At 44.8% G+C, this 24,909-nt stretch overlaps 3 protein-coding genes across 3 annotated transcripts; 2 read left to right on the top strand and 1 right to left on the bottom strand.

Annotated features, from left to right (window-relative positions):
* The first annotated feature begins 272 nt into the window (after nucleotides 1-272).
* Nucleotides 273-3,475, top strand: LOC124663672 (bromodomain adjacent to zinc finger domain protein 2B-like). The gene is made up of 2 exons (XM_047201344.1): nucleotides 273-1,197; nucleotides 2,795-3,475. Exons 1-2 carry the CDS (start codon nucleotides 399-401, stop codon nucleotides 2,878-2,880), a joined length of 885 nt encoding a protein of 294 aa, XP_047057300.1. The 5' UTR covers nucleotides 273-398; the 3' UTR covers nucleotides 2,881-3,475.
* Nucleotides 3,476-3,895: 420 nt separating this feature from the next.
* On the bottom strand, nucleotides 3,896-7,169 carry LOC124663713 (peptidyl-prolyl cis-trans isomerase-like). The gene is made up of 6 exons (XM_047201386.1): nucleotides 6,978-7,169; nucleotides 6,737-6,881; nucleotides 6,517-6,605; nucleotides 5,454-5,508; nucleotides 5,200-5,285; nucleotides 3,896-4,295 (listed from the first exon to the last, which is right to left on the bottom strand). Exons 1-6 carry the CDS (start codon nucleotides 7,167-7,169, stop codon nucleotides 4,140-4,142), a joined length of 723 nt encoding a protein of 240 aa, XP_047057342.1. The 3' UTR covers nucleotides 3,896-4,139.
* A 16,487-nt stretch (nucleotides 7,170-23,656) lies between these two features.
* On the top strand, nucleotides 23,657-24,689 carry LOC124666559 (germin-like protein 1-1). Its single transcript, XM_047203900.1, has 2 exons — nucleotides 23,657-23,904; nucleotides 24,009-24,689. The coding sequence occupies exons 1-2, from the start codon at nucleotides 23,787-23,789 to the stop codon at nucleotides 24,536-24,538; spliced, it is 648 nt and encodes a 215-aa protein (XP_047059856.1). The 5' UTR covers nucleotides 23,657-23,786; the 3' UTR covers nucleotides 24,539-24,689.
* Nucleotides 24,690-24,909: the final 220 nt, after the last annotated feature.

The following is a 24,909-nucleotide window of genomic DNA, read 5'->3' as shown; positions in this document are numbered from 1 at the left end:
GGCAAATCTTTTACCTCCGTTTTGAAATAAAAAGAATCTGCCGTCGACTGCATCCTGACCGCTGCCTTCCAAATGCACGAAAAAGCTCCCCAAAAAAGTCTTGCTATAGCACAACAGCCCATATTGTTGCTTGTGTCATGCTAGCTAGGTTGCTGAGAATTTGATGGAGACGGGCTACAGTCGAACCCGAAAATGGCGGGGCTAGCTTCCCCCACTTGCGGCCAATATATAAACCCAAGACCATCACGCGATCGACGTCGCAGCCAGTGAGCATATCCTGTCAGTTTGCTTCCTTCCACACACGCACCTAACGAACAAGCTAGCCAACAAATCGTTTACTTGTCAGGGTCGTGCTCACCTGAGTCCTCTCCCCCTCCTCCACTCTCGCTCCGATCGAAATGGCATCCCCGTCAACGTCCACAAAGACGACGACGTTCGCGCTGCCGAGGCTCCGGGATCTCATCGAGCACGACGACGAGGAGGATGAGCTCGTCGAGGAGGAGGAGGACGACAACGATGAGGACGACTGGGACGTGAGCAGGCGCATGTCCCGCCTCTCCGTCGCCGGATCCGACGGTGACGACGCCGACGACGAGGACGACGGGCGCAGAGGCGTCGACGACGAGGATGAAGAGGACGACGACGAGGTGAGGTCGGATGGTGCCCACGGCGAGTACGGGAGCCGGCCGTGGCACCCGTACGGGAGCCCGGGACACCTGCAGCCCCCCTCGTCGGCGTCCCTACCGGGCACCCCGGAGCGCGGGGCGCCGTTTCAGTCGCAGTCGCCGTGGGGCTACGGCTACTCCAAGGACTACGCGAGCGAGACGGAGGCGGCGCGGTGGCCGGGCGTGGCCGGCCCGCACGAGATGCGCAGGCAGCAGCACCGTCGGCAGCGGATGATGCGCGAGGTGTGGCTGGACCGCGCGTGGCAGATGCGGAAGCAGCGGCGGGAGCTGGGCGAGCGCGGCGACCAGGCGACGGTGCTGGTCGGCGGGAAGGGCGGCGGCGAGTCCCCCGCGCGGGCCGGCGGCGTTGCCATGGATATGGACGAGCTGCGCGCCTGCAAGGACCTCGGCTTCGACTTGCCGTGCGACTGGACGGTGGAGATCCCCAGCTACGCGGTCCCCGCCGTCGACACCGGCAGCAGTGGCGGCAACTCGCCGGCCTCGGCCGGCAGCTGGCGCATCTCCAGCCCCGGTAAGTCCTCCAATCATTGCACCACAACAACTGCTAGTTATGACCACGAGCTGCCTCATTAATTTTCCATAGCGGTGTTACTCGTACCGTACGGACAATCACTGGCCGGTCGACTTGGAAGAAAATTTTGCCCCGTCACAGTTGAGAAACAGTAGATAACCTACGTGCTCGTTCCGCGACCATGAACTTGGAAGCTCGGAGCGTTCCATCACCCGTAGCTTGATCGATCAGCACGCTTAATTACCGGTCGGTTAATTTCCTCGACCGGCTAGTTCGTCATGTACGTACGTCCATCTTGCACTGGCAATTTACCATGCGCGCGGGCGCGCGTGGCACTGAAGCTGAAACCGAATTTGGCCTGACTTACCGGGCACTGCACTGCGCCTGCGACATCGTGCATGATTCGCAAGTCTTTTCGGCCAAAAGCACGTATGCCCGCGCGTGCACAGAATTTATTAGTGGCGTGTCCGTTGCTTTCGCACCAAGCCGGCATCATTGGCCAATTCGTCCTCGGCATGCTCCCTCTTCCCTGGATGAGCCGCTGCTTTGTGCTCGCTAGTGTCTGCTCGCCACGTTTGCTAGCCGGTTAATTTCCGCTTGCTGCCCAGCCTTGATCGTGCCACGCACTTTTCCTACTAATTCTTCTAGTACTCACGTTCATAATCAACCAGGACAATGGACACTATAACTCTGGTTTGCGGCATAATTTATGCCACTAAACACAAACAAACGTGCCAAGCATTCGCGAACGGTGTGCGTGGAATGTCACACAGATAGCATATATAGGTACTTATGCAAACAAAATGATTGGACGATCTGTTCAAACTTTCTCGCTTGTATTTCTTTTTTTAACTTGTATATTTTTGTTAAGACTATTGGAGCTTTCAATATTTTTACATAATTATTCCCAGACAAACATAACAAAAAGTTAACTTAGACTTCAATCCAAACTAACTTTCATATCCTAATATTTTATTAAAACAAACACTAGTTTTCCCCTTATGCAATGTTCAGTCATCCACAGTGTCCATGCTTATACGGTTCTAAATCATTTTCTCACTTGTAGGTTACCGATGTTTTCCATTGAGCCATCATAACTTTAAAATATCTAGATAAATAGAGTTTATACTAAAATTTTATACTTATTTTTACCCTAATTTAGTCTTAATAAGTAAAATTATCTATTACATACATGGAATGGTTAACCACATGACAATGTTTGTAAAAATCACTTCTGCATAGTATTATTTTTCGCCGAGTTGTAATGTACACCGCACAAAAGTTTGCATGCGCTAAATTTAAATTGCCTGTTGTAATAAAAGCTTTCCTTGATTTAATTTTTCACCGTTTCATAAATTATCTAGTGCATACCTATGTATTTTGTTTGCTTGTTTATCTATTTTAATATTTAATATCCTTGTATACCATGATAGCGATCTCTGAAAGGTACCCTTGAATAAATATCTCATTAGCTATTCTAGTTTGTATTATACAGATATATAATATGGAAGCTTCTAGAGTATAAATTGTAGCGTTCGTAAATCTGTCTCACAAGTTGAAGCTGACAGATGTGCTTGCTTCCTAAACTTTGGAACAGGAGATGATCCCAAGGAAGTCAAGGCGAGGCTCAAAGTGTGGGCCCAGGCAGTGGCGCTGACATCTGCTTCTCGGCTCGGCGCTTGATCCGGAGCGCATCGTCATCAGTTCCAGAGCAACATCAACACCACGCCTCTGTGCAAACCACCACAATTTTCCTTCATTTCCTCCAAATAACCTGTTCCTGCTGCCAGAGAAACAATTTATTCTACCATCACGCGCGTGTATATACGTGTCCCATTGCACGCACTTGTCCACAAATAAGCATTGTTTTCATAGCATTAGCATCGAAAAGAAAAACATACAGACATGGTTTGGTTGTTGGATAGCTTTTTTTTCGAATTGGATAGCTTGATTAGTTAGCTACATAGGGTTGCATATGTTCGTCGTTGTGGGCTCTGCCTTTTTTTACAGGTCGCACGTGTCTCCTGGTGGCACGTGTGGTCGTTTCGGGTTTTTGCCGTGGCTGGTCAGTTGGCCGGCCGGCAGGGGGCGGGCCACCGGCGGTACAAATGTGCGTTTGCCTGCCATGATTGCAAGAGTGCAGATGAAGAAAGGAGAAGCAAAAAAACTGAAGGCGGCATTCATATATGTGATGTGACAGCTAACAAGAGAAAAGGAGAAAAAAATTGAAAATATCTATGCAAAAGCTTTCTTGAAGAACTAATGTTATGTACTCGCACGTCCCACCTATTCTCTGTTCACTATAGTTGTCCTTGTATATTTTACACTTCCAATCGCAGATGTATTATGTGTGGATTAGATACCAAGTTATTTTTCTCTACATAGCTAAAATGCATAGGTTCATGTCAACTCTTATCTCTTATCTATTTGCTCGCAAGAAAAACTTATCTATCTTTCAGAAATACTCCCTCCGTTCTTTTTTAATTGACTCAAATTTAGTATAAAGTTGTACTAAATCTGAGTCAATTAAAAGAGAACGGAGGGAGTAGAACAGAAATACTGGTCGTAAATTTCATCTGGCACTTATTTGGTCTAGCTAAATTTCATTGTGCCGCACACATATGATAGTAAAACATACCTGCTCTACAGTGTAAACGAAAATGTTGCCTCCAAATGAACTTTAACTCCAAGTCCGACATAACAAAAGACTTTCCATTTTCATTAGCAGACAAAGAGTAAATCATGTTCAAACACATGAGCATTATTTCAGTTTCCTGTAACAACGTTACACTGGTGAAACGAGCCTCATAAGATTCCTGTACTTGTAGTTGACTAGCTAGTTGGAGATTCAAGTAATCCTTTCTCAAACCGCGCAAAAAACGAAGGAGGATGTCCTGGGCAAAACCCCATTATTGACCCTGAGCACTGAGCCATTAAGCTTTTCAGCCGTCCAAGGGCAGCTCACCACAATCCACAATTCGGCAGGGCAGCTTAGGAGTATCGGACCTGCTGGTTTCTTGCGATTCAAGCTCCTTCACAACGTCCATGCCCTCCAAGACTTGTCCAAACACGACGTGGCGGCCGTCCAACCATGGTGTCTGTGAAAGCATTCCATTTGAATCAGAAACACAAAAGGAAATCTTAACACCGGGTTCTTGCGGAAGAAAACAAAACTGAGAGGTGACTTGTTTTTAGTTGGGGATAATTTATTCTGATAAGTTATCGTATCCGATCTAATCTATTGCAATTTATCTTGTTTATACATTGATAAACACACTTACCAGTCCCAAGTGGTTATGAAGTTGGAAATGCCATGTTGATGGCTTACAAAACGCGATGAATTGGAGAATATGAACAAAGGTTAAACAAATCATGGGAGAAATAAGGAAATGTGGAAGGTGCACTTTTTAATGGATCCAATAGCTGCAAAACAATAATATGATGAAACAGTTTTTACAATTAGGACAATTGCAATAATTACTAGTTTACGGCTCTAAGATGGAGAGACACTATTTTAGAAACTAGAATTGAAGTATCATCAATATTTATTTTGTTGAACATGCTTTTGTGGGCACAAACACTCTTTCAAAATGAAAACTTAGGGAGTTTTGCACTGAAGGATTAAAGTTTTATATCGAAATTAGGAATCTAAACCACATCCTGCCCCTTTACTAGGATGCAAAAGGGAGTAATGGTCTTCTGAAGCTAATTTGTTAATGGGGTAGTTTAACACTGATCTCAGCTCTATCAATATCAAAAATCAACTTTTTGAAGATTCTGGAGTATGATTTCTAAAACTATTAAATAAATCTGAATGGTATTGAGCGAACACAATATATGGATGGAAACATACCCTTGTGTTCCTAATTTGTATGTACTTTTGAAGACTAAATAAATAAAGCGACACCTTACTACCATAGGACATTCATGGCTGTAGGTTTGGAAAATAGTGATCTAGTAATGATTGTGTCATATTGAGTAGGAGTATTAAGGATTTCTTACCTTCGCAGTGCAAATGAAAAACTGGCTTCCGTTTGTGTCAGGGCCCGCATTGGCCATGCTTAGTACACCGGGGCCAACATGCTTTACTGAAAAGGGGATAAGAAATACAAAATCTTCAATTTAACTACTACCGAACTGAAACTAAATTGATACCAGGCAAAAATTACACATTTAACTCAATGCAAATAAATGAAATTTCAGTCCTTGAAAAGGAAATAAAGTGGAAAGATCATCTTCACTATCAAATCACTTACATGTAAAGTTTTCATCATCAAAGCATTCACCATAAATACTCCTCCCACCAGTGCCCTGCAGTCACCAAAAGAATCTTAGAACTCAACAAGTGAAAAAAAAAAGCCTTTTACCTTGTCACAGAAACAAGTTTGTGCTGACAAAGAATTCACTGAACTCCAAACCTAGACTAGGGTGAATTTTCCTTGTCTTCCATGGGGTGCTTTCGCCGCCCATTGACATATCTTTTCAATATACTATCTTAAAATTGCAGTGCTCCCCCGAACTAAGAAAGTGCCCACCATTGCCTGTTGTCTTTCCAATTGATGTATTTCCAATTGCTGTATTATGGATCCTACGGCCTCTCTTATTTGCGTGTTTACATTTTGATCGTTCAGATTTCATCCTTCCCCTTTGTAGTTTCTCAAAATATGCGACTCGGAAAAAAGAAACTAATCGTGACCTGGTAAACTGTTGTGTGGTCGATTTGGTACTTAGCTCATCATAGGACAGGTTATCAACGTAAAGTAAAGAGAAGAGGAGTAGCATTAGGAATTTACACTAGGAGACGCAGTTTTGCACAACACTAGGTAGCCAGTTCATCTAACTATTGTGCGCTCACAATATTTGGTAGCCAATGTTTAAAGGGCATCCAATGTTTATTATGTCATTTTTTTCTGTGCACAACACTTGTTGAGGACCTAAATCGCTTCCTCTGGCGGAAAGTACTAGTTTGGGCAATGGCATTGATCAGAAACCTCTCTTTCTACAAGCTAGTTCGTTAGTTGACTTGGCGAAATAGAAAAGGAAATTGCGGACTGATTCATAATTTCAAATAGACGAGGAGAAAAGGCTGAGCAGATGCCACTAATTCTCTTCAGAACTGAAGAGAATTTAACATCTGACTCAGAGGCATCACTGCACCCTATAAGTGCAGGAATGGACAAGGACCATGCTGCATAAAACACTATCTGAAACCATGGGGAACCTGACGATTTATTGTTCCTCAAATTGATATACGATGTACAATGAGGATTATGGAATGAAGTGAGCTGACTAGTTTTCAGGAAACATAGTACTACTTACGTTGTTTTCCTGGAAATCCCCACCCTGAATCATGAAATCCTTGATGATTCGGTGGAAGGAGCAGCCCTTGTATCCATACCCTTTGTCGCCTGCCCCAACCAAAACAGAGAGAAACCGTGCGTGAGTCCAGATACATACTAGTCGGCACACGTACTCACATCAGCAGTGGATTTGCTATCGAAATTAGGCAATTCGCATAGTATTGATTAGCCTGCTATACCAGTGCACAAGGCGCGGAAGTTGTCGACAGTCTTGGGGACGACCTCGCCGAAGAGCCCGATGACCACCTTGCCCACGCGGTCCCCGCCGATCTCAACCTCGAAGAAGCATTTGCTGGTTACCTTGGCCTGGAGCTCCACGTCACCCTGCAGCAGCAGACCAAGGCAAATTCAACCACCAAGCAGAGGCTAGCGAGCAGAGAACCACACACGGTCTCGTTGAGGGCGAACAGGCGCGCGTACCTCTGCAACCGCCGCGCGGACGACGAAGGCGGCGGCCGGGGCGCGGCGCGCGCCGAGCCTGAGCGACACCGCGGAGCTGGAGCGGAGCGGGCGGGCAGCGCCTCCCCTGGCGCGGCTGCGGGCGAAGACGAGGCGGTGGTGTGGCGCCGGCGCGAGGGCGGAGGGGGCGGACACGGCCGGCCTGCACGCCATGGCGGGTTCGTTTGGCTGCTAGTTGGATTATCAGATAGAATCGATAGACGGGGATTGAGGATTGGGAGTTGGAGAAGACTGGAGACGGCGGGGCGAACGAAGGAAATGACCGAGGCGTGGTATAGCTACGTCTCGCTCGCGGGCCATGCGTGCCCGCATAGTTTGGTGGGCTCATCGGCCCAAATCTGACTGCTGTATGTGAATCTCAGACAGATTCAAGGAGTAGCGGATACACTCTTTGCTGGTTTTCGTTAACGAGGATATGGTTTTATTTTAATTTTGGGGGAGAACCAGTATATGATTTGAGCCTATGAAATCTTGTGGCGAGTCTAATGTGAAGAAATGGTGGTTTGCGAATTGCGATGGAGTAGTCACCTATTTCAAGAGGAATATATGTGAAGAAACTGAAGATGATTGTTACTTTATGAACCCAATGAAGGGAGAGAAGGGGCGCTATACATGAAAATATCTTTTCGAGAGTCCGTTCTCAACATTCAGCTTCATAACCATTTATTACAATATATGTGAATTTAGTGTGGATGTGTAGGGGATCATGCCTACTCATAGTGAGGTAACACACGTATTAACATAGAACTACATATGGTTGGTGAACTAAGCATTGGAAAAAAAAGAATTGTGGTAATTAGCTATGTTATAATAACATCACACTTTTCAAGACAATATGAGTTTATATAACATAATAAATATAACTTTGAATGATACAACAAATATGTTATTAATCAGTATGGAGGTGGTAACATATATTATTAACATGTGTATGTTACTACTGTATGTTACTCCCCACTAGAACTAGCATAAAAAATTTGTCAGTAAACTACCCGCTTATATAAGTTTCGGGTATTCATGGTCCCGTCTAGTGTTGGGACAAATGATACAATATTATTACCATCTTTCTCTAACGACTTTTTTCAACACAGGTATTAATATCTCACAATTTCAATATTCGGGCCCATGGATACCATGGCAATTAACCAATTTCAATGGTCGACACTGCAATCAATAAGAGACGTTGGACAGCGTCATGGTGTGACACGCCATCGGAAAACTTTACTCTTCGTATTAGTTCCCCTCATGGTTATGAAAATCATCAACATTGCTATCGATGTTGTATCCTCTTCCCCAACATAGTTACAACAACAGTACATCTCCAATAGCTAGCTACCGGCGAAATTAATACCAATACATTCAATGCATTTTTCAATGATTTCTCAAACACAATTTCGGTATTGGGGAGGGGGGATGGCCCCCATAGGTGTCACAAACAATAAACATAATTCTTAAAGACCAAAATTGAAACCACGAAAAGTAAGCCTAACATAGTACATATTTTATTACATGCCAACGATGAACAACCATAAAAAGCAAGACGATTCACCAAAACATCACAAACTGGAACAAGCACCGAAGCATCGTAACAGGAGGACATCAAGCGTGAGATACCTGATTACATTTTTTTTTTTTGCATTAGTAGTGATAGGATTTTGGTATTTTACCTGATTACACTTGGTGGACAATCTTTTTCGATAAACATCTAGCCTATGCAACAACGTAATACCCTAACGGTAGTACGGATGCACACAACCAAAAAGTAAAAAAAGAAAACTAAGAAATAAAAAGTCAGCCGTAGCAGCAACAATACATCCACCACCAAGACAACACCTGAACTACAGGCTCTCCAAAACTGACGCCTCCAAGAAGAGAATAGTGCACAAGCGCCGTCGTCGCCCGATCAAAAGACCTTAGGTTTTCACCCTGAAGATAGTCCCCTCTCTCAAAACAATACCTCAAAAAAGCCATTGCCAGGCACAACCAATTAATTCCAGACCTTGGATTTTCACCCTGAAAGGTAAGACTCTGAACTTCACATGCGTTGCCGCCCCCACTTGCATACTGCTACTGCAAACCCATAATACTAAGCAAATCCCTCAACATCATAGAGACTCGAACCTCCATTGCTATTTCTCCAATCCAGCCTTCATGATATTCTCCACATCTGATTTTACCATGGACCGGAATGTCATCTAATGGCAACACAGAGCAGAGCTTCGCGCCGCTCCCTACAGAACCAAACGGTCGGAATAAAAACATGGGTGCGCACGACCGAATACCACCCGATCTAGCAAACTTCAGGCATAATGTGCACTGTTACGTTCGCCGGCGGAGCCTTCCGAAACTCAACACTCCAGCCAAATCCAGTAGGACATGCAACAAGCAGGTCTTCGTCTTGTCGCGAGAGAAACCCTAGGACCACCGCCTTTATTCAGGCCGATACCCCACGCAATCGGCCATCCCCGCCGCCCATCACACCGGAAAGCCGGCAGAACAAACGACCGTGGGCTGCGGGAGCCAGCAGGCTACACAGCAGCCCCCAACAACCGTGAAACTGCAGCCCGCCAAGCCCATCTGGGCCCAGATCAGGACCTGGCCGCACCGTCGCCGGCAGTAACTCGAGGCCGCCGCCGGCAGCAAGCACTAAGGGCCTCCGTTGTCATAGCGCCGCCTCCGCATCCCTCCACTAGCCGAACCACCCCACGCCCCACCGCGCCGCCACAGGACAGCGGGCATAGGTAGGGACCTAGACCCGCGGTGTTCCACCGCCGTCCGGCGAGACAGCTGCCGGCAGGCCGGGAACGCCGGCCCGACCTCCGCCCACGACCATGCCGTCGACACTGCCCCAGCCGCACCAACGGATAGCCGCCGCGATCCTCCACCCCAGCACCTTCGGTAGCAGGGGCCGCCGCCACCGCGGTAGACGTCGACGGCAGCGGAGGGAGGGAGGCAGCTCGAGGGAGGGGAAGTCGGCGGTCGGATCCGAGCCCCCCCCTCCCCCCCCCGGCGACGCCCTAGGGAGCACCACGGGAGGGGAGGGAGGTTAGGGTCAGGAAGTCTCGCCCCGGGTGATCACTTGGTGGACAATCTAGAAGGAGCGTAATAATAGGATCTTCCACGACAATGCAGCTCCGATCAGCAGAATTCATTCCAATATTAGCGAGGAAGCCAGGAATTGGCGAGAAGCTGGCAAAACAGAGCTGTTGCACAGACCGAGAGAGCCAAATTGACTAATCCATGGATGTACTGCATCTGCCTAGCTTGCTAGCTGCAGGTTCTTTTCTTTGTATGTTTATTAATTTCTCTTTGGTCACCTTGTACATCTTGTATCCTCTTTCTAATATCATTGATAAACATGGAAATAAATAGCGCGCTATTCCAACACTAATAGCACGCTATAGCATATCTGGAGAGCCGACGCTACGCTATTTCGGCGCTATAGCGCGCTATTCTCGTTAATAGCACGCTATAACATGCTAATAGCGTATTTTTAGACTCACGCTATTTTGTTATAGCGCGCTATTTTTTTCCTTGTTGATAAACAGGCCGCTTTTTCGTAAAAAAAAACTGCAAATTTATATTGGATCACTTGGGTCCTTTGAACCTGCCCCAAACTAACGTCCTTGTTCCCTTCCAAAACAAAATAAAGCTTCATGCAATTGTTAAGAATGAGCTAGCAAGTAAGCCATGCTTTGTCTTATCTTTCCAGGCATCCAACGAACTGACCTAAAATGTGCAGCAAACGCGCATGCCTGCTCGACGAGATAATTTTTCCTTCTTGCAGGACGTACGATCTCAAACCCAGCGTCCGAGAAAAGAAGGCTAATTTCCCGGCCGCCGTGACGAGGAACGGTGACCAACCGGATCACCGGAACAAGACAAGAGGTAAACGCGCGGCAAGAAGCCGAGAGCATTTCGGACGGATATAGAGAGCGTCTCCTCCGTTGTCCGCGACCGAGCACGCTCATAGTAATACGTGCATTGCTGTCGGTGACAGAGACGGCTTAGCTGCTGATTTTACTACTCTCTAGCAGCCTCTGCCCGGAATGCATCTACCTAGTTCGTTAGTTGATTCGTCTGCTGCTAGATCCTTTGAATAAGGTTAGTGGCTCAGTACTCGGTCCTGTACAGTGGAAGATACAAAATCAGAGATGTGGTCTGGTGGTGGTGACCGTGATTTGCTACCGACGGTAACAAGGTTCTCCGTTACCTTACCGACAGGGTTTACAAAAGAATATGGACGTAAAATTATGGAGGTACTACTCCTCCCTCCGATCTATAAGTGTCGCTGATGATCTATAAGGCTGGTGCCAGTGCATCACCTGTTATAGCCTCGCCACGTCAGTTTTTACCATCACTCTCACCCTACTCTCACCCCACTCTCACTCCACGGTGCCAGTGCACGGGTTATAGTGCCAGCTCTCACTTCTCTCTTCTCCACATCACCATTTCTTTTTCAGATTAAGACATTCAAAATAATGCAAGAAAATTACCCCCTCCCTCTCGCCCCCGCTCTCGCCCCGACCCGCCAGCGCCACCGCCTCGCTCTCGCCCCCCTCTCGCCCCCCTCTTGGCGCCAGCGCGGGCAGCAGTCGGGCGGTAGCGGGCACTACCGCCGGGCGGTGGATCCACCGCCCCGCGCTGTCGTCTCGCCTCACTACCGCCTGCCTCTCGCCTCCCGGCGGGCGGTACCGCCCGCGCTGTCGCCCGTGTTTGCACCAGCCTAAGTGTCGCTGATTATTATGGATCAGAGGAGGTAGTAGTAAAATTTAAAATTCAGTGAACTTGTCGGGGCTTTATTTTTGGGGTGTGTCTATATCTCAGTTGACTGAGATTTTCTTAAATCTCAGTCACCTCAGAAAAGTGTGCAGTTAAAAAAAGTTAAAAAAAAAGTGCAACTCAGTCCAGTTGCATTTCTAGCAGAAAAATGCAATTGCACTTTTTTAACACAAAAGTGCAACTCAAAGCACTTTTTTGTATGTGACTTGACTTAAGAAAATCTTAGTTGACTGAGACATAACAAAACCGTTATTTTTTACTGAACCGTGAATTTACCAGATCTATAATGTAGTACGACTGTCGGCCTTACTATAAGGAGATCAAGTTGAGTGATTTGGTAGCACTATTTTGGCATATGTATAGGCCACTAGGAACAGCTTCTTCCTTTCGTTTTGGACAACCAATCTCAACGTGCCATAACACATGCGGCTGGAAGACTCGGTCGCACAGTACCACTAGTAGTTCTATTATACTCTGAACGAGAGCTGTCCCAGCTCAGCCGCCTCACACGCAGGAACCAAACAAAAGCCATTGTTCTCCTCCTCGATCGGTAGAAGATTTGGAGAGCTTTCATACCTTATGGAGTCATTGACCAAATGGTTCATTGTGATACAAATGTAATTGATTATAGACTGAGACAGCTTGTGATCAGTTGGGCAGGGTATATACGTGCGTATTTAACTCTTTTGTTTCGTCAGCCCTCTGAAAAGTCAGGCTCATTGCGATGCAGGCGGAATGATTATGGACTGAGACAGTCAGTTAGGCCATGAGCAATGGTGGCATACACAACTAGTTACTTCATGTAAAAAAGTTGTCAGAATCAACATGGTGAATTTTATCTCTCCAATGGAAGCTACAACTTTAGTTAGAAAAAAGAGAGAAGGGACCCCACAAATATGACACTATGTATCTCTTTCTCTCTCCAAAAAGCATGCTTTTAAGGCTTAAGATCCCACTTCCTGAAGAGGAGGCTACCTCCTCAACCGAAGCTACTTTGGACCACCCGAACCTAGCTAAAGGTGTGAGGCAGTACCTCTAGGGCAGTGCATTGGGCATGCCCTTAGGAATTAGGCAGGCTATATACGTGCGTATTTACCTCTTTTGCTTTGTCAACTGTCTGAATGGTCAAGAATTGAAACCCAATTCGATTACTCTGAGGCTAACGGTAAACCAGCATGTGCAACTACACGATAAGTCGCCCGTCGCCATGTGTAACTGTGCATGGTTCATGTTGCTCCGCCAACGACGATCGAGACCAACAAAATTGGGTTGTTGTCTCCAAGAGGATACGCTTAGAGCAATTCCAATAGTGTAGCCAGCTGCTGGCTATAAGCCAAGTGTCATGTCATCTATAGCCAACTTAGAGCCAATATATACAATAGTGAGCTATAAAAATGTAGTACTTAATCAATATGTGGCCCACCTTTCACTCTCACAAAATGCCTAGGAGCACGTGCTAGAGCTGTGTGGTGACCCGGCATACCACTGCATGGTGTAGTATGCAAGTCTGATATAACACCAATGAAACACCGTTCCACTAGTATTATATCGCTCAGAGTGGTACAACAGAAACATATGCGGGTCCAAGGCATGTCTATAGAATTACAACATTGACTCTCGTTACGGAAGATCATCACGAGCCTCCTACTTTACAATGAGGTAAATCTGCAAATAAACTCCAGAAGAACGACTCGTAGTCTAATCCTATCACGAACTCTATTTGTAGAGTATTTAACTAGCTATAGAGGCTATGAATAGATTCTAGCTAAGTAGGAGCTAGGTTTAAGAAGCTAGTTCCATTCTATGGCTAAACTAGGTTTTCTCCTTGTTGGATGTGGTATCTGACTCCTCTGACAGGGTCCTGTCTCTTGAAGTAGTTGTTGACTCCTCGGCCTTCGAGTTGCACTATAGATCCTCCTTCGATGCCTCCATATCTAAGCTGGGGATTTAAGAGTGGGATGAGTACGAGCGTACTCAACAAGTTCATTATAGGAAAGAGGTGTTTAATGCACTAGCTACGGCATTAGACCGGAAAGTCTAATACCAATGCAAGTTTTCATAACCATTTCTTCAAAAGGTTGCTTTTATTCGGAAGAACTATGTCCGTCGGCCTTCACCGGTTTACTAGAACTTCATGGAGCTCCTTTCCGGCCGCGTTCGCAGTTCCATATCCCGGAACAGGGAGTGACTAGTCACGGTTCTTTACACTCTGCAGAGGTGTGTTGCTTTACCCATAAGAGATCTTAACCTTGGTGCCAACCGGGCTCGAGTTTCCCGTCCACACTTCCTATGATGTGAGGCCCGGTATAAGGTCTAGCAAATCATGTTCCTCCGCTACCTCGAACACCCACCCATTGTTGCATGCGCCGACCCTGGGTCCACGCCGGTCCCATTATTCCTGTAGATTTCAAGGTGGACCCCGACCACGACGACGAGTGCTTGGGCTCTACCATACACTCCTACGCCGTAGCCGCAACCCATCATAGACCGCAATACCGTGGGGACTTAAGGCTTCCCCAGCCTACCGCTTGTTCTTCGAGCGACAAGTGTCTACGGACTATGCCGTGGGGACTTAAGGCTTCCCCGACCTACCGCTTGCCACCGACGGATACAAGTGTCTACGGTAAAGCGCATCCGTTGATGAACAAGAGGTGGAAACACTTTTGACTACTCCGTCCCACTCCGGATCTTATGGTTAACACGGGTATTACGGCACAAGAATCACTCGGCGACATTTGTTGTTTAATCCTAGATGGATATAAACCCTTGCAATGGAACCTCCACCATATCAACACAATCCATGGTTCCATTGCCCACCACATAGTCATATTCATAGTTATGAAAGTAGTGGTTTTGGTTTTTATGCAATAGTGATAATCATAGTACTTTGCAAGTAATTTGATAGAAATACTCAAATGACATGAGCAAATGATGAACTTGCCTTTCTTGGATCGCAAGATTATGCGGACAAGGTCTTCGATACGCAATAACTCCAAATTCTGAAATAGCATCATCGTCGGTAAGGACGATGTTTCAAAGATTGGCAAGGATGCAATAATGCATAAGTATGAGATGCAATCGCTCTAAGCGTGACCTAACCCCGATGATTTAGGATCAGTGAGTTGTAATGATTGGTTCAGGGTGTGTTGCACTTTTAGAATGATTCTCATACAAGGTTCTTATTCAGGTGTGGTTACATGGTATCATGAACAGGTGCTGCAATATATAATAACAATAATATTACAAGCACATAACTATAACATTTGGTATAATACTAACATATAATGAATAGTGGTTGGTTTTAGTACTATATGTCATGGTTAATGATTAATTATCATATACTTAAAAAGAATAACTTTTGAAGAACATGTTCTTTAATAAAGAACAGGTATGATAATTAGGGTTGTGGGGTCTTATGGTTTACTATGGTTCTAATTGGTTTCTGGAGTAGGTAGTAGATGGATCATAACCTAGTTGGATTAATCAACACTTAGGGCTTGTAAGGTTGAGTTAAACCTGGCATTCTAAGCAATTATTCATACAAGGTTGCTATCAAGATTGGTTCATCTTGTTGGTGATAGCTAGCTAGGGTTTATAGGTCCTTATAAGCAGGGTTGATGATGATTCTTTATTTTCTTCAAAAGAATAACTTAAGAACATACTTCTTACATAATAAGAAGTATATCAATTAGGGTTGAGGTTGTCTAGGTTTTGTTATTGGATTCATTAAGTAAGGAATGGTGGTTTCCTAAATAGGATGTTTAATAATTATCTCACACTAATAGGTTTTAGTGGAACAGAGGTTATGTAGTGCAAAATAATAGGTATGGGTGCTATTTGGGTTCATCACCATGGTGTGATGTTAAGTAAGAATGATTAAAGATGATTATTTTGGTAATAGGATCTAGGGTTTACACTTGGTTAACCCTACTTGATTATCTAGGTCTGATGAAGATGAACACATGGGATACCCATATATTAGTGATAGGTCTTCTACATTTTATGTGGCCAGGACAAGTATTTAGCTGTTACTATGGTTCTATGCTTTGAAAGAAGGTACCATGATCACATGCTCTAACCTAGGGTTTAGGTTAGAAGTAATTTAGGTTTCACATAAGATAATAGAGTTAGGGTTTTAAATAAGATTTAGGGTTTATGATTCTCATGAAATTATGAAGTTGTGATTTCATAATGGAACTAAGTTTTCCTATTTGTGATATAATTCTTAAAGTAATAATTGGTAAAAAAGTTGAAATTATTAATCACTTTGATATAACAATAATAATGGATTTAACAGTGTATTATAAAGAAAATATGATAAATACTATTAGGGTTTCGGGTTTTAATTAATAATTGAATTAGTGATCAATTAGGATTTTCATAGGATTAGACATAACCATCTAGAAATATTTGTTGTTTTATATGGCATATTAATGTGAAGTAATATTTAATATTTTCTTTATGTGAAGAATTGAAACAAGAAATTATATGTTTAGTATTTAGGTTTTAATTGTTAAAAAAAAATAGAGGAATCTCCAAATTATTGTTCCTTTGATTTTTAAAGTATTTGTTTTATATTATTATAGATATAATTTTCTGTTACTCACTTTTATTTATTGGTTGTTATTTAATTAATTTCAAATGATAGAATTTCCTAGGAAAAATAAAGAAAGAAGAAAACTATGGACCAAATGGCTCAATGGGCTGGCCAAACTAGTCTGGCTGGACCAGACCAGCCCAGTCTGGTTTGGGTCAAACCCTGAGCCCCTGACCCGACTGTCTCTCATGCTCACCTCTCTCGCACCCACGCACGCGCACGCAGACGCGCCCACACCCCTTCTGGCTATGCGCTGCTACCGTGCCGCCGGCTGCCGTCTCGGCCATCACTAGACGCTCCCGGCACCGCCGCACGCCGCTGAGGCTCCGCCATTCTCTCCTCTATCTAACCCCTACTGGCGCCCCTCTCTTTGCTAACGCATGCGTGCACGCGCCCGTGACGCCCCTGGCTCCGCCGCGCCGCCCTTTTCCAGGCCGCCTCCTGCCTGCTCCGGCGCCGGCATGAGAGGGCTTTGGTCTGCCTTAACCTGCTCTTCAACTCCCCCTCTTCGATTTGATTTTCGTGCTGCCCTTGGTTTTCCCCCAACCCTACTGTAGCGGCACCTCCGCCTCAACTCCGGCCGATGTTGGTCGCCCCTCCAGTGCTGTTGCTTGCCTACACGGCCTACCCTGTTGCTCGTTTTGGACCTTGCTTCCTCGACCTCCTACCGTCGCTCACGAGCCCTCCCATGGTTCGTGCTCGACCCTACTATCCCCGTGGTGTTTCCGTGGTGGTGGTATGGTGATGCTCTGTGTGGCTAGTTCCCCTTCCTCGACGCCTGCAGAACGACAATATTCGGCAACCCCGGCGCCCTCCATCTGTCTGCTTGGTTGATTTGGTGGTGTATTGGTGGTGGTGTGGTGTTGCTTCGTCCCTGTGCAGCTGTGATGTCGGTGAACTGGTGGTGTGGTCACTACTTCGTCCTCGACGCCGGCAGGATGGTGCCGTAGGCGCAACCCCGGCGTCGCCTACTGTGCTGATTCCTCTGTTGCAATCACTGTGAGCTAATTCACTCCCCTCTCACTACTCTCTGTACTCTTTATGGGTATGCAGAGTGGTATATGCTTGTTGTGCTCAGTGAGGTGTTGGCTTAAGAATTGGTTTGATTATCAATAACAAATGCTAATTATAAGGCCTCACTTTGGATGATTTGCTTATGCTATGATCGAAGAAACCGAACTCGAACAGCTTCGATCAATCGAAGTAATTCAGCTATATCCCTGTACATCTTATTACTGAATTTGGAAATGTGAGATGCATCATTATTTGCTTACAGATTGATGCTCTGTTGGTGGCTTGTTTATGATCTTAGATCTATACTTATATTACTAGGCTGCGACTATGGTCCTACTTGGTTGGTCAGAAGCATTCCTGGACAGTATATAACCATATGTAATTGCCCTACTGGATTCTATATTCTTGTGATGCCCCTGTTTGGAATTGCTTTATCATCCCAGGCATACATGATCTGGTTATGTTGCTTTTACTGAAAGTATGCATTATATATTTACTTGATGCTTGATTTGGCAATTTACTTGATGGCTTGCTGGGTTAACTTGTATGCTTATAGCCTCTGATTGTTGCATGGTGCTACTTGGTTGGCCTGGGTAATTTCTTGGACCCCAAGTAGACCACTGTAGATGATGAATTTATTGGTGAAAGATGTGTTGTGTAAAATCTATAAGTACAGATGCTGCTACTTGATTCTTGGGCCCCGCCTGTGATGCAAAGGCTGAGGCTTTAATTAATACTAAGAACAGATACTGCTTGTGCCTTTTTATTTCTCAGTGATGAGACTGGCATAGCACTTCTATGCCATTCTGAGAGAAATCCACCTCTCTATCCTCCTAGGTGAAAACCTAGTAGAAGGGTAGTGAGATGGTTTATTTTAGATACTCCCCTTATTCCCCTGGTGTGACTATGCAAACTAAGAACAGATGCTTCATCATCTTCAGTTGATGTATACTGTATACCTGCTTCACTTATGTATCTTGACCTTCTGGCTGATGATCTAATCTGCTTCTGGTGGTATGCTTGATCCTCCTAGCTCCTGATCTGCTTGGTTGGTTTCCTCAGATCTAATTATTGATTCAGTGGTTTATCCGGTGTATTGTTCTAGTGGATTATGGTGTGTTCTTGTCGTTCTAGCTACCTGTACTCGTAGGCTGCTGCGGTTGTTCTTGATTTCCCGGCTCTGTCGAGGTGTGTGTGAGATACTACCAGCCACAGTCTGCTGGTGTTTGGCTTTTATATCGATGTTGTATGGTTGACAGCACATGACATGCATGTGTGGTGTAAGCTACTTGTGTGTGTGCTCCTGCCATCTAGTGTATGCTACAAAGTTGATCTTCTCTTCCTTGTGCAAACAACGGCTGATTGAGTACTTATCCCAGTTTGGCATCCCCTTTTGTACTGCCAAGTGAAACTACTCGTGTTGGTTGGCTATTCATATATGATTATTAAATATGCACCTACCTAATTTATCTTGGTGGCTTATATTATTATTTTAGTTAAACAATTCAAGTGTGGCTGACTTTTAAATGTTAGGATCATTTTGGCTTTTCAATGTCAAACATGATCCAGAGAAATGCTCTGGTGGCCTTTTATGGTGTCTAGCTAGATTAGAGGGAAATTTTTAATAGTTGCCTTGTTGCCTCCAATAATGTTGCCTTGTGTCCCTGGTTGCCTTCTTGATCACTGGTTTTCTATGATAATGCCTCGTTGATGCCATATGACCCATATGTCCCTTTACATGATCCATTTGTTCATGATGTTGCCTAAGAAAGAATTCCCTCTAATCATCACTTGGGGATCAAGACTAGTTCTTGACTCCCATTGGCTAGTTTCCAAAATTAAAATGTCTCCCAAAATGCGGAGACAAACATTTTAACCTTAACACATCATTTCTTTGTCTATTGTTTATTTTTCTTATTGCAGGGAAAAGAAGAACAAGAAATGTTAAGAAGATTTAGATTTAGGAATTCTTTTAGTTCCATTTTGTAATCTCATAATTCTTTTGTAACTTGTAATATTTTAATAAATGTTGTAATAATACTTATGTGAATTGTTATTTGTAATATTTGATTCTCATTTATATTTATATTTACTTTGTATTTATATAATTGATTAGAATTCAAATTCCAATCCAAGATCTTATTTGAATTCTGTCTTTCATATTTGAATTTGAATTCAAACTATTTCCCTCGAAAACATAATAAATTAATAAAGGTCATGTCGAAATTTATCGCACCCACATCGAAGACTAACTCAATTCCACCGATGTAAGATAAACCTCGACCCCTTTGGAGGTTTTAAACAAAAGCGCGAAAATTCCCCGGATTTTCTATGCATGAATGCAATGCACACATCTGTTTCCTCTCTTTTTGTAACCCCAAATGCTGGGATATTACAAGCTGGCTCTTGCATAAGAGCCCACTCTCCTTCTCTCTCCTCCTATCTCTCCTCCAACTAAGTAATAATATACTATTTTAATCCTTATAGCCAGCTGACTAGGACTTATTGTACTTGCTCTTACAGATTGGCCTCGTATTTGGTGAACGTGTGGCCTGCTGGATCGTAGGATCGATGTTTTCTTTTCATTTGAGAGCGGTGTAGCATCGATGTTGTCCAATCGGATATAAGGGCACTTTTTGTTTGAATGTTTTCTTTTTCTTTTGACACAAGGGTGGACCCCCAAGGACAGAAAAGCTGCGTTATATTCCAGCGCTGGGTTACAATATAAAAGTTGAGAGAAGTCCATATTACCCCCTAAAATTGTCCTCAAGTTCAGTTTACAACCCTGAACTCTTATTTGGTTCAACTTTCAACCCAAAACTCTGAAAACCATTCAGAATAAACCCTTCCATCACTTTAACAGGTTTTGAGCCGGTTTTTGTCGCCACATCAACGGTTTTTTTCGTATATGTACCATACACTATCTAGTAAAACTAACATCAGAACACATGTTCCCCTCGTACTGGTTCATCCTGTTCGTCTTCCTCTCTCAAACGAGGTAACGGCGATCAGGAGCAGACGAAGCTCAGGTAGATGCGTACTGACATGGAAAAGCTCAGGTGGTGCAGGAGCAGTAGAGGGGGAAGAAGCGTCGTCGCTACGGCATGGAAGATGTGTGCTGCTACTACTGGTTGCTAATTTGGAGAGGAAGTGAGTGAACTTAAAAATCTTAGACTTGTGCTCCTAATGGTGAGAGAAAGAAGAAGGGCTACACCAGGTCATCGATTTTGATTTAACTAAGCTAGTATATTTGCGTGGGAGTAAACACTTAACTGTCGAGTCGAAGTGCTCCTAATGGTGAGACAGAAATAAAGTGTTGCTGTTACTGCATGTTGCCTCAAGTCTCACTCTCTCGAGCAGAGGGCAAAGTAATCTGTTGGCCTTGTGCTGCTGCTACACAATCCTGCCGCAGCAAATTTTTTCTACATGGTATTTTGATCAAGATACAGAAAAGAAGCTGACCTGGCAAAAAAAAAACTGGCTTGGAACCGGTCCAAACTGAGTGAGGGGTAATTTTGAATGGTTTTCATAATTCAGGGTTGAAAGTTGAACCAAGTAAGAGTTCAGAGTTGTAATTTGAACTCTGAGACAAGTTCGGGGTAATATGGACTTCTCTCATACAAGTTCCATACAAAATTACGAACATGATCTACATCTATGCAACAAAAACCATGAAGCAAATCTAGAAAACGCAATCGTAATTCTGAGCTGAAACCCTTTGAGGTCGGTTTTGAACATTGACGTTGTGAAATCAGGTTGAACGGGTAGCGGTAGCCCTTCTGCCCTCTAACACGTACGTGCATGCTTCATTAATACCATTCACATAGTACAACTTCCTTAAAGAAGAAGCGAGCCTATATAACTCAATTAGAGATGTGGATGTAAAACTAACCATCAAGATTTCCAAGACGTACCATAATTTGATATAATGCAGAAAAATTTGTAAGATCATGCCCTTGATGTCAACATTGAGGACAAAGACAGACCTACCCTAGCTCAACTAAACTACAGTCTACCGTACCGATATGATCTTACTCACCCACACATGTGCTCACCTCCATAGACCATAAGTGAAATTCATCCAACACTACCGGACATGTGCTCAACAGAGAATCGCATCCTAACATTGTCGAACACTCCATATCGACCAACACACTAGACATACAAGAGTGTCGAAGGCCTTCTTGTCTTTGCACCTGATCTTAGCTCTTGCGACGCTCCACAAATCCGCAAAGTTGTTGTTTGGTCCAGGTACAAAAGCATGCATATGTTGTTGGAGATGTGCCCAAGAGGCAATAATAAAGTGGTTATTATAATATATCTTTGTGTTTATGATAAATGTTTGCATACCATGATATAATTGTATTAACCGAAACATTGATACATGTGTGTTATGTAAACAACAAGGAGTCCCTAGTAAGCCTCTTGTACAACTAGCTTGTTGATTAATAGATGATCATGGTTTCGTGATCATGAACATTGGATGTTATTAATAACAAGGTTATGTCATTGGATGAATGATATAATGGACATACACCTAAATGAGCATAGCATAAGATCAAGTCATTAAGTTCAATTTGCTATAAGCTTTCGATACAAAGTTACCTAGTCCTTCAACCATGAGATCATGTAAATCACTTACACCGGAAGGATGCTTTGATTACATCTAACGCCATTGCGTAAATGTGTGGTTATAAAGATGGGATTAAGTGTTCAGAAAGTGTGAGTTGAGGCATATGGATCAATACTGGGATTTGTCCATCCCGATGACGAATAGATACACTCTGGACCCTCTCGGTGGAATGTCGTCTGATTAGCTTGCAAGCATGTGACTTGGTCACAAGAGATGACATACCACAGAACGAGTAAAGAGTACTTGTCGGAAACGAGGTTGAACTAGGTATGGAGATACCGATGATCGAACCTCGGACAAGTAAAGTATCGCGTGACAAAGGGAATCGGTATCGTATGTAAATGGTTCAATCGGTCACTAAGTTATCGTTGAATATGTGGGAGCCATTATGGATCTCCAGATCCCGCTATTGGTTATTGCTCGGAGAGGAGTCTCGACCATGTCGCATAGTTCACGAACCGGTAGGGTGACGCGCTTAAGGTTCGATGTCGCATAAGTAGATTCGGAATATGGGATGGAGACCGAAGTTTGTTCGGAGTCTCGGATGGGATCCAGGACATCACGAGGAGGTCCGGAGAATAAGATTCATATAAGGGAAGTTGATTTCTAGGTTTCGAAAAAAGTTCGGAATTTTTCCGGTGATAGACCGAAAGGTTCTAGAAGGTTCCGGAGGGGTCCACCATGGGGCCCACGACCTAGGGAGGCCAACATGGGCCGAGGGGGTGCTTCCTTGCCCTAATGGGCCAGGCGCACCAAGCCCCAAGGCCCAGGCCGGCCACCCCTTCGGGTTTTCCCAAAACCCTAAGGGGGGGTCATTTTGGGGGGAAGTTTCCCCCCTCCCCAAAACCCTAAGGTGCAAATTATAATATTATACATTGATGGATCATGGATCGATTCAATATTATACATGTTGGTAGGTTCCATGTAATTTCGAGGTCCATAGTGGGAGTAGATACGTGCCATTTACATGTATGTATATATTATGTTATAACAATGTATATACATATAACTTTACATTGTTAGTGTGCTAGTAATTAACAGGACATCTCACATCACGACAGCATGTAATCACTTTTTTTTAAAAAAAAGGAATGACATTGTGGCCACTTTGTTAATTATCAAACATCGTTACATCGTGTGTAAGCAGCTCAATAATAAACTCAGGCGGATTCCCGAGCCAAACAGTCGGCTTTCTTGCGAACACGTCTGTGGGTAAAACTTCAGATTTTTTACATACAGTATCAAGTCGAAGGAGCCTGTCACCATCGTCAGCAGTAATGCGTAGAACCCTGAGAGCCGGTCACCATCGTCCGCAGCAACTAACACGAGTGGTAGATTAGGGATGCAGAATTCCCGATAGATTATTGGCCGTTTCCGTACGCTACAGTTCTTCCACGTTGCGACGCGCAGAAACTGACGCCGCGCTGCATCGGTGGATGGATCAAGGATCATGGATGGATTCAATGACGGATAGGCATGTGTAGCAGGTAGCCTTCAAGAAGGAGTACTGCATAAACAACCATATCTCCATCGGCTCCAAGTTAGTGTAATCGGATGCGCAACCTCTTGCTTCCTTCCCGGCCTCCCCATCTGACCCTGTCGTAGAGGTAGCATACGCTGCTTGACCTTTGAAATGGGGATGCCATACAAAAAGATCACGCTGCCTATAAGTACCAGCTCATGTACCTCTGCTCAATCCAGATCCAAGAAGCACTGATAGCTATCCAGCATTGACCGGTCGATCATGGCGAGGTTTCACCTTACCGTCCTCTGCGCCACCGTCCTCCTCGCGCTCGCCGCCCCATCCCTCGCAGGCGACCCCGACATGCTCCAAGACGTCTGCGTCGCCGACATGGAATCCCGTGAGTTACCCAGCTAAATGCTTCATTCATCTTGATTTGTCAACTGCGTTGCTGCATCTTTGTGCTGACACGGTACTGTGTATGCGTGGTGTGAATGGCGGCAGCGGTCAAGCTGAACGGGTTCCCGTGCAAGGCCAACATCACCGCGGACGACTTCTTCTTCGCCGGGCTCAAGAAGGCCGGCAACACCAACAACGCGGCGGGGTCGGTGGTGACGGCGGCGAACGTAATGTCGTTCCCGGGGGTGAACACCCTGGGCGTCTCCATGGCGCGCATCGACTACGCGCCTGGAGGGCAGAACCCGCCGCACACACACCCGCGCGCCACCGAGATCATCTTCGTCACCGAGGGCACCCTCGAGGTGGGCTTCATCACCACCGCCAACAAGCTCTTCACCAAGACCATCACCCTCGGGGAGGTCTTCGTCTTCCCGCGCGGCCTAGTGCACTTCCAGCAGAACAGGGGATACGGCCCTGCCTCCGTCATCGCCGCCTTCAACAGCCAGCTCCAGGGCACGCAGGCCATCGCCACCACGCTCTTCGCCGCCGCGCCGCCGGTGCCCACCGACGTGCTGGCCAAGGCCTTCCGGATCGACAACGGACAGGTGGACGCTATCAAGGCCAAGTTCAAGTAGGGCGCCTCCGTCCGTCACCAACTCTACATCAGTTTCTTCTGCAGAGAAGAATCGTCCATTTTGGTTACTGAATAAATGATGCCCAAGTGGAGTGAGATGTGTAACGTGTAGTTGATTCCTTCATGTGTATGTTACATTCGTTTGTCTTCGAAATAATACAAACATGTTCTTGTTTTGCCTAGTGTATGTTTTGTTTCAGTAACTTGCATTTGATATCTTACTGCGTACCTTTCTCGATGTTTGTGTTATATGGAGTATTAGTTTTCTGCCCTTTTATCCAAAATAAAACTTAGTTTAATGCCCTTGTCAGTGGATCTATAACCTGCTAGGTTTTCCGTGTTTTATCTTTTACTAGCACAAAGCTCGACATG

This window comes from Lolium rigidum, chromosome 6, assembly GCF_022539505.1.
Source record: "Lolium rigidum isolate FL_2022 chromosome 6, APGP_CSIRO_Lrig_0.1, whole genome shotgun sequence".
Lineage (NCBI taxonomy): Eukaryota > Viridiplantae > Streptophyta > Magnoliopsida > Poales > Poaceae > Lolium > Lolium rigidum.
The sequence above is the reverse complement of the archived record's forward strand: the minus strand, read 5'-3'. Positions and strand labels throughout refer to the sequence as shown.